Source organism: Clinocottus analis, unplaced genomic scaffold, assembly GCF_023055335.1.
Source record: "Clinocottus analis isolate CAN_PGR_092001 unplaced genomic scaffold, fCliAna1.0.p SCAF_3, whole genome shotgun sequence".
In the NCBI taxonomy this organism is placed as follows: Eukaryota; Metazoa; Chordata; class Actinopteri; order Perciformes; family Cottidae; genus Clinocottus; species Clinocottus analis.
In genome coordinates, this window is record NW_027176042.1 from 17,615,086 (window position 1) to 17,625,878 (window position 10,793).

General features: G+C 41.1%; 1 protein-coding gene across 1 annotated transcript in view; it reads right to left on the reverse strand.

Annotated features, from left to right (window-relative positions):
* Positions 1 to 9,335, reverse strand: part of kif5ab (kinesin family member 5A, b) — a 56,606-nt gene extending 47,271 nt beyond the window's left edge. The window contains exon 1 of the mRNA XM_068594103.1: positions 8,839 to 9,335. Within this exon, the coding sequence (XP_068450204.1) occupies positions 8,839 to 8,967 (129 nt within the window). The 5' untranslated portion in view covers positions 8,968 to 9,335. The remainder of the gene's footprint in view (positions 1 to 8,838) is intronic.
* Between the last annotated feature and the right edge of the window lie 1,458 nt (positions 9,336 to 10,793).

Genomic DNA, 10,793 nt, shown 5'->3' on the forward strand with positions numbered 1-10,793 from the left:
TTTCTGTTAGGTGACAAGTGTGTGCAGTGTCCACTGCATTTTAAAACGACACCATAGTGGCGGTGTGTGTGAACCAAAACAGTAAAGTTGCAGCCGTACAGCTGAAACTAACCAAAAACCACCAACCAAGAGCCAAATGTAAACAGCTAAGTAGACTTATACAGTTGGGTGATTTAACCATTGACCCAATGATAGAACAAAAGCTTACAGAATCATGAGGCGGGTAAAAAAAAAAACACAGCAATGAAATACAAACAGGGTAACAAATGCAAAGGTTGGCAGAAAATACAAAGTCAAGTCAGAAAGATATTCACGTGTCTGATAAATAAAAAAGCTGGAAAACACAGCCCAGAAGCAACTAAGCAAGCCTGATTACGGGACAAAGAGGCAGAATGTAGATATTAATGTAAAGTGTGCAGAAAAATGGCAAATACAATTCCATGAAAAGAATCTGAACATCTGCAGATGAAGTTCATGTAATAAGAAAAGAATCTACAAAATGGATTCAGCTAAACAGTTTTACTTGGACAAAGTTCTTGGACAGCAGTTTATGTTTTAAAACATGTAACATTGAGAGCTCTGGCTAATATTGTTAGATGTGAGATGCTTTTATAGAAATATATGTTTATAGTTTTCAGCTAAAGCCCAAAACAACTCAGAAAAACAAAGCACACATAAATGATAAAGAGTTCAAATAGACTGTCAGTGAAGATATTGCAGAAACTGAGCGAACAAAATAATTGAACAAAGAAGTAAAGGAAAAAAAGAGGAGAAAGCACTTTTCTGGGCTGACAAAGATGCCTCATTACAGAGGTGACCCTTTGACTGTTTCTGTGCTCGTCTCCAATGTCATGTTGGATTTGGTTTCAGTCTGTGGCCTGCAACATTATAGATTCATAGAAATTGTACAGAAAATAGAAACGAACCCGGAGATAGAGATGAGTAGATTAACGTGAATTGGGATCAGCGACCTCAGCCTGGATCAAAGCGTTTCGATCCCAAAATTAGCTATTAGGTGGACTCTCAAAGGGAATATTTGATGGCAAAGAAAATATCTGCGGTTCTTTTGGATTCAAAGTCACAACCTCTATATTTCATTCAGCAGGCACCTGCATTTAGCTCAACCTGCACATAAGCAAATCCAGTCAAAATTAATTTACACAAGTGACAAGATTACTCCTGACAGCAGCTTTGTCTCTGTCTGCGCTGCTTCGGCACGACACGGAAAATGCCAAACATATTCAGCATTAAATACGGAGGAAATCTTTTTTTTTTCAGGCAGCAGGCTCACCTTAAAGCATCGCGCCTTAATTTTAATGTAGCAGTGAATGTGTGAAATTATCTAATCAACACATACCAACGGGAATAGACATTGCATTCATTTATCACAGGTATAATTTTACCTCAATGTCTTCTTGTAAAAAAGGAGATTTATTGTACCGTTCGTGAGAAGGAATAACAAATACTTCCCCAATGCCCCTCTCTTCTTGAGAGCAAAGCCTTTCAGGAAGAAAGCTCTCAAGAAGCCCTCGATTCCTCTATACGATATTTCAATTAGTAAATAAATATTAAATTAAATGTAGGCAACAAGCGATGATCCAATGAAATGATAACGCAGGCAACTTATAATGCAGACATCTCTATGCTCCGTGCCAAATTGAATAAGACGTTTCATGTTGTCCTGGTCCACAGTTCTAATTACATCTGAAACCAGACCCTCGACACTCTGACTGATGCTCAGAAGCAGCCAGAGGAAGTAATCCACCAACGATGCCATCGACGACTACGCGCCCTGTTAATGACTGCACGTGGCAGTGAATGAATTATAAATTAGGCGAGGATGGAAGACACAGAAAATATGGCACATAAGCACACAGTTCTATCGTCTTGTGTATGCTGGCGGCAATTATTAAAACAAGTGAAACTATGGGAACAGCTGAATGGAAAATGAAGCAATCCAAGAAATAGTAGTGAGCAATGACTTGAATGTGCTGTAAAAATCAACAACACGGTTAAGAGGATTTTGTTCAGCTACAACTAACGACCGTGCTGTGCAGCGAGGTAATTTGGATAATAAAAGCCTTCCAAGAAAAAAAGTGAATGGTATTTTGCATAAAATCGCATTACTTAGAAAACACAGTGAGATAGAAGAGGGGAAGTAAAAGAGCTAAAGAATCAGTATGTTGTGATTATAAATGTGTCTACAAGGAGCCAAAAAGAAAGCAGCTGGTACTGTATGCTGGAGAGGTGTTTTTAAAAATCTGGGTAGGAACCAATCTAGAGCCATGTAAAAAATTTAAAGGTCTTTATGTATTGTAGTATAACAATCATTCATCAGATTCATGATTAAAAGCATTAATGGAAAATGTTCTTTAAAGCATGGCTGCCCTGAGAAAAGAGGGACACATTGACCCAGGGTAGGTGTCAATGTGCTAACAGTGTCAGGTCGATAAACTGAACTGTGATGAATTGGTGGAAACATCGTCCTGCGCAGGCAAAGTGCAGGGATGCTCCTCTCGCCGCCTCGAGACGTCCTTCTTGATCTACTTCCAGGCTAATACAGCACCAACTGCCCATGGGGCCTTGGCATGTGCATACACGTGTGCGAGCACGTGTGCATCCGGTTACGCTGTACTGCCCACAGACGCCGAGGGCAGACATGGAGACCGGGCAGCATCCTGGGCAGGGCCGTGGTTAATGAGGACAGGATGCTCCATTAGCGCTCCCCGGAGCTACAAGCCTGCTAGTCACAGCCCACTTCTATCATAAAGGGAGAGAGATGGGCAGGAAACATGTTGACGAACTGGCACAAGCTTATCTAACCCTGGCATGTGTGTGCGCGGAATAAAAATAAAGATGAGCTGAAGGAACTGGCAGCTAATATGCTGTTGAGTGTGGCTGCAGACTAAATTGGAGTCAGTATAACGTTAATATGAAGGGAAAGATGAGAAGGGGGTGGCAGCGCATGTTGGTATGGGTTGTGGCAAGACGGATTAGGCACTTTACAGTTAAAAATAGTCCACTGTAGCCATGAAGTAGTGGTGATTAAAATACAGATTTTTCGCTTGAAATACAGCAAAATTAATCTCAGCGAGTATATTTCCTATTTTGGGGATTCTCACATATCCAGACCAAGTGTAGTGAAATAACCCTTATACAAAATTCACAAAGATCCTTTAAAATTCCCCTGACTCCTTACTGACAGGCGCGTCCATATTGACGCCATTAAAACCCACTATAGAAAGCTCAGCCTAACTTAATGAGATGACAGACGATGCTGGGCTTCTCATCTCACATCTTCCCAAAACTGCTGCTGAGTCATGAGGAAAATGAGCCGCAGAATCATCATACCATGAAACACAGCTCGGCAGAGAGAAATACAGTGAAGTGTGTATTTAGGAAGAGAGAGCGATAGAGAAAGGAAGGTCTAGCTGTTGTGATGACGCTATTCAATGGGAGAAATGAGAGCAGATCTTGACCCTGCACAGCAATCCCATTACACCGCCTAATTGGATAGGGTGTGTGCACCACATTGATAAAATTAGACCACTAAAGGGTGCAGGGTGGGGATCAGGGGAGCCCTTTGGACCTCAATTTGTGCCTTTTGGTCCGCTGGCAGTTAAAGCCACTGCAAAGAAATATCCTTGAGGAGAAAACAGCTCGAGTGGCTCTATAAATAACAAAAGGTACGCGGCAGGTAGATGACTTTACTCTGCGCCCGCCACGCATGCACTGTCAACAGTTTGTTTCAACAACAGCTGCTTTCCCCTCTTGGCGCCTCATCAAGAAACGGATAGGAGAAGAAAAGAGAATCGGCCCTCGGCCGAGCACGACAGGGAAAGAACCGCAGCTCCATCCACAGCTCCATCAGAATTTAATCACACAGCTCAGATTGGTCACTCACGAATAATCGGTTCATTTCTAAAACTATTACATGCCTATATTCTGCAACAGTAGCACAAATGATCCTAATTGTGAATCTCCGAAAAAAGATTTCACAGGAAAATAAGTGCTTTCCTGTGAAGGAAGTAGCAAAGCCTGGATAAAAATGGTGAGCTTTAGTGCAGAATAAACTCCATCTCATGTGAACCTTTTGACAAGACTTTTTTAATCCTCTATTCTTTATAAAAATGTAAGCAAGGTTCTTTTTTGCAGCAGGAAATAAGCAGCCTTTAACACCTGAAAGGTTCTATGGTCGGCTTGTAAGCAAGCAAGGGAACAGCTACCAAGGAGAGGTAATCCATAGAATTATAAATGAAGTGCAGAAAATAGAGAATCAATAGTTCTTTAATGTGCACATTTCAATTGGACTCGCTAACACACGTGAAGCGAGGAGGCACTCAATTCACCGTAAAGTTCATCTATCTCCCATATCTATCATGATCAACAACAATAAAAGATCAAACGGCTCCAGAAGACAACGACAAGGAGGTCAATGTAGAGGTTAAGGACGTAGTGAGAGTTTTAATTTGAAGCGATATAGTGACTTACACACATACAGAGGCACGTGCTCACGCCCCAAGGTTGAGTCTGACAGGACGATGGCTGGCAGTTTTGGAAACAAACACAAAGAGGAAGGAGGCTTTTTGTTTTTGCATTTTAGTGCAAAACCTTAACAGGCTGGCACTGCTCCAGGAAGCAGGCTCATTAAATTTGTACCTCTAATATTGGAAAGTAATGGTCCATGATTAAAGAGATTCCTAGTTTCAGAGACACAATGACCTATAGTTGAAGAGCCACTGCAGAGTAAAATCCTGTTAAGCGTTTCCTCTTGCTCATTTATGATAGTTAGACATGGAGAAGGAGATCTGGAGATCTAAAAATCTGTGTATACAAGTTATGTCATGCTACCCCCCCAAAGCTAAACTCAGACTAAGCGTTCAGCTAAGAATATTTACAAAGGTTTACAACAACAGCAGCCAATTTAACCGTATAATTATTTCATCTTGGACAAAATGAATGGAAATGATGCTGTTTCGCCTCCTGAGTACTACTGAGGCTCATAAGCGCTCACATCTTCAGGAGATATGACAGCAAACCAGCACAGGGCGAATAGCGCAGGTCGGAAATGGCAGTAATAACTCAAATCTTATCATTATATACTGACACTGGTATGATACATATTTGCATAAAATGTATCTTTAATAAGCCTAGCATGTGTACAGCTCATATGGCTCAAGATATCTATATGTCACTGCCTCGGAGCAAAAAAAAAAAGGAAATTCCATATCTTGCTGCTTCGGAGGCGACCGTGATTATTTATTATTCATAGAACTGAATCCAAAGCATGATTCATCGTGGTTGTCGTTTTCGCCTGCCAGAAGATTACGAGGGACAATCTGGCCCCTGTGACGCCGCATTGTTCCAGACAGTGAAATTGCAGCGACAGCTGTGTCACTCCACTGTGGAGCAAACACAAAGGCCGAGGTTTGGACAGTACAGGCTGAGTATGGTCATTACTGTCACGGAGCCAGTGAGTGCTGCGAGGCTCCACAGGTGGCATGTGAGAGGAGAAAAAAAAGAAATTAACAAATGAATACTAATAAACACATTCATTGTTGTGTGTGACATATTGCTCTACAGTCATTTAAATGACTTGTGGGGAGAATTACGTCACAATGTCTGCAAGTGCTTCAAGGAACTCTGAAGCTGAATGTCTGACTCAGGGATGTGAGTTCACCTGTTTTACATGTCTTCTGTAAATGTGGCGTGTTTCTCTGAAGATTCCACATTCGCTGCATTACAGGTTTCATGCCTGAATGAGCGATTCTGCTCAGTTGTGTTTGTGTTTGATGCACTGATGCTCCGCACCTGAGAGAAACAGCACTGATTCCTCACTACTGATGTAGTGAATGCAGAATATTACTTCTTGTAATAAGGCAGTGAAGTCACAAAACAAGCCAACTGAGTTGAGTATTTAGTACTCAAAAGCCACACAAATCCAATTTCCATATTGGTAATGGATGCGTTGACTGTATAGTTTGACAGCGGTTGCTCATAATAAAACTGGCACCAGACTCTCAAGTTACCCTCAGCTCTGTTGCACCTTTTAGCATCTTTCAGCTCAATATTTAAAGTCTGCAACTTGTGATTCCGTCTTACCGCTCTAATCATAACTGGCATAAACTCACTGCACCTGCCCAGCAGAAAACAGCAGACAGACAAAGGTTGTGTGTAGCTGGTGAACATATGGCAATGTTTAGTTGTCCAAGAAATTTCACTTCAGGGTTAGTGGAGAACATAATGTAGTCGAAATCTAAATGTTATCTTGTCTGCAAGGTTGTGTCAATGTTCGAATTGAGAAAAAAACATAATCCTCCTATAGCTATAAAATGCATCCTTAGTCAGTACTTTTCCTCTGCACGCCTACTTCGTCAGGTATGACCTGCTTATGGAGGCTTATGTCAGATTACTAAAGATAGATATTGCTTTGTGAGTAATATTTCTTTGCTATCTTTCTACTTCTCCACTTGTGTGACAAGCGTTTAAGCAACAAATAAACTATGTAAACGTTTTGGCACCAATGGAAAAGGATCTGGGCAATTGCAGGGAATTCAGTTTTTCAGTGTTGTAGTTATGTAACCTTGCTCAAAGTCATCCCTGTTCCAGCTGATGTTGAAGTTGATGTGTAGAGTCCAAGTGCAAGTCTGAGTTCAAGTTGTCAAAATTCACATCAAAGTTGTTTCAGTAGTCGTTGCTTTTTGACTCGGCATTGAAATCACTGCACATTAGTCAGGCTTCCGCCGTCCCCGATGTTTTGGGACGTTCCATCCATCTTCCCAGATATTTAATCTTTCCAAGTCTTCTCTTGCCTGCCACCCAGGTGCCGGCAAACCATCACTCAAAAGCTGAAATCATGGCCTCTGTCAGTTAACAAGATCTGGAAGGAGCCCTCCTCGAGCAGACAAATAGGAGGCCATCAGGGCTGCCCAGATGCAAATAGTTTTTATCAACCGTCAGAATGCGAGCGTTGAGTTGTCACTACAGGATCCCGACAGCATTTTCTGCTCGCCTGCCAGCCTTATATTCTAAATCCTCATCCAACCTGACGGCCAAAGCATTTCAACTCTCAGGAGACATATTTTTTGCAACTTCCTAGAGAGATGCTATAGAAGGAAACCACACACTCTGATAGCAGTTACACAACTAAAAACCCTTTGCATTATCCCTCCCAAGCAATTACATTCAGAAAGATGAAAACTCTGTGCATGCAACTGTGATCATAGTCATCTCAGTGTAAGGAAATTGATGGGCGGTTCGTACATGAGGGGACTGGAAATATAAGAAGAGAACCGCATGCTTCTGTTTCCAGACATTATCAGTTTTGAAGGCTCCTGCTGCCATACGGACGTCTTGGTAGGCAACAACAGCCGTGCAGTGTGTACGTCTTCTTGGCACAATGACAGATCACAGTTCCCCTAATTGGTTAACAGGATTTCAATTCCTGCACTGTGTTTTAAGCTGTCATCGTCTGCAGACTACTATGAAGTACACTAAAACACTGCAGCCTGAATGAAACAGAAGCACTGCATTCAGCCATGTGAAAGACAATAATTCAAGATACTCTTCAGAATTTAAAACTGACCGTTTGAAATAAATCATAATATACAAGAAAGAACATCTGTATGAATTTGTCATTATTATGCTGCCTTCAAACACACGCTGAATACATTTAAATGCAGTTCTCAAGATTGAAGCGGGAATGATTTCAAGCTGTTGTATTGTCAAGCTGCCACTCCCAAATAACATGAAAATGATGAGACAATGAGCATTCAATCTGCTTGAGGAAGATATCGTGCCGATTACACCGTAGACAACAGCAATGCTGTCTTGCATTGCAATAGGTGTGTGTGTGTGTGTGTGTGTGTGTGTGTGTGTGTGTGTGTATTTGTGTGTATGTGTGTAAACTGTGTGTAACATTTGTAAGCTGATAGGGATTTTCGGCTGTCTTCATCATCACTTGAACTGAACTCTCAGGCCATATGTGCGTGTGTGTGTGTGTGTGTGTCTGTGTGTCTGTGTGTGTGTGCGTGTGTGTGTGTGTGTGTGTGTGTGTCTTTGTGTTAGCATTGGCCCTGATGCGCTTTGCATCTAAACAACGAGAACATTTGCATTTAGAGCACTCTTAATCTCCTGCTGTTAACCTCGGATCCATCAGATTGAAATGTTTTCCAGCTCGGTTTATTTTCACACGCTGATATCATGGCAGTGACAGTAATCAGCAGCAGCGATTCAAATATATTGACTGGACAGAAACACCCCCCAGAGCGTAATTATGACTTTCATTAGATTTGCACCTGATACCGCAACAATTCGTTTAAAGCTGACAGCAAGATACACCAACAACGATCAACCCATCCTTCATGATCTTCTGAAAATCAATTAATCAAATCAATACCACAGAAGAAGCAAATAATGAGACAGTGTGGGATCACAGGGGTAAGGCCAAGAAAATGATGAGTTTTTAAGATCTTCTCAACGTTGGTAAAGCTCAGGCTTGTGGAATGTATTGATTTTGGGCTTCAACAAGAAATTGGATGATTTTGGCAGCTCATCTGAGGACATGACTTGAGAGGCTATTTGTCAATTGGATCTAGCTTCATTGTGTGCAAGGTTTAGTCCACCTTGTTGCACTGCAACACTCATCTGAATGATGCATGATGCTGATCAGAATATTGATAGGGGCTATACTTAGTTTGATCCTTTTCAGAAGCCTTAAATCATCCAGTGCTGTCGGTCAATATCAGATGTGTGAGATGAGAAGTGTAACCCCTAGTGTTAGCGCACGCCGACTGCATGCGGCGATAAAGAGAAGGGGATCGTGAAAAGATAACTTACCCCGAGGTTGACAGTATCATCTCCTTGAAATATTGGGATGAACTTATCCCTGCGGATAATTTCCGACTTGTTTAGAGGACGAAACCGACACAAAACCTTGATATTGCATTCTGCGTTTGCTTCTGCCATTGTACTAAGGGGAAAAAATAGTAGACGCGCTTCCAAAAGATAACGAGGAATTTAAATTAAAGACAAAATATCCCCGTGCAACCTTTTCCCGGAAACCGCCTGGGCGCAGGCTCAAACCACCGGCTATGCCAGCATGGAAAGCGAGACCGGCAAGCGAAACATTTGGAAGACTGAACTACGAGTTTTTGGGGAGAGACTCAAGCCGAATCCATTAAAGAAATGTTAAAAAAAAGAACCCGTTTGAGAGAGTTTCCGGTTTCAAATGTCCTCAACCCAACTCGGGTCCAGTTGAGCGGCGGAGAACAGATGGAGAGTTGTAAATGGTGAGTGTATTCCAAGCTGGTCCGGGCGGCAGTGGCTGCTCAGAGGCATGCCTTGCATCACTGTCATGCCAGTGACTCTCACTGGGGGCGGGGCGTGGTAAAGGAGCAACTCAAAATCCTCCCTCATCAGCACCACTGAGCAGAGGGGCCGAGGAGCAGGGAGAGGAGCTCCAACTCTGCTTCTTATTCCCGCAACTATAACTATACCGGCCTGGACAGAAAAAGTTTACTTTCAAACATTAAACACTTTAGTTTATACCATTGTATGTACTTATGTTTAGTCGCTTTGGTCACTTAGGATAAAAATTAAATGAAATTAACTAAATTACTAAATTAAATGAAATGTAATGTAATGTAGTTTCAGGGGGAGCACAGAAAGTTGAAGCTGCAGCTTGTTGCATCTGGTGAGATGATTTATGTTGACAGAAGCTTAGCAGAGCATTTTATAAGCTGTTTTCTGAACCAGACTGCTCGCCTTGCATGACAAATTGGGTAGTCAGGAAAAACCCAAGACTCCATCATTTTTATCCGGAGATTTAAAGGGGTAGGCCAAATCCATTGATGTGTCACAGCACCTGCATTTACGTGAAAGATACTGATTTAAAAGACAGACTGGTCAACGTTGATCTCGCTAAAATGTTCTGAATTGTAGTCCATGGGGATCATGTTTCAAAAACACTTGATAGGACAAAAGACTCAATTTTCATTAAATCATCCCCTGCCTAACTATTATTACACAACAGTGTCACAGGTAAATTATATAATGATAAGTATCAGATTACATTTGTTTAATAGGCAGAATGAATTTAAAAAATATATATGTGGATTCTGCCAGTAGCGTAAGATGTATAGACAAGAAACACAGTAAGAGAGAATATATCCTCAGTACTTAGGTTTACATTTAAAATGGATGTATTTGCATTTTAATGAACATTATACAATAATCTAAGGCAAGCCTTGTATGTAGCTGGCAACACCCTAAGACAAGACCACAATATCCAGAGTTGCGTGACATAAGGCTCTGGATGACAAAGCCATGTGTGTCTTGAGATGTAGACTAATGGGCCTTCAGATGACGCATAGTCATCTATACCAATCATGTGATTGGTTGACAGTAACGATTTATTGTGTGAATGTTAAATACAATAAATAATAATGTGTAGCAGCCGGCTATGTATGTATTGAGTATGTAACATGTGATATATAGTAAGTGACAATAAAAAACAAATGTGAATTATGTGAACACACTCTTATATTATATAACTATAAGAAGTTTATACTTGAATGTATCACTGCTTGTCCTCCAATCTGCTTGTTCTCCAACATAGCCTTCAAAACACCCATGATTTGCACAAGAAAAAAAGCAGATGAAACATTAAAGCTGTTGTAGAATAAATTATTAGTTCATATAAACAAGGAAACATATATCAAACTTTATCATACTTTATATTGCTATTTGCTATTGATTATATGGAATAGCTTACTTAACAACCACTTTAGATA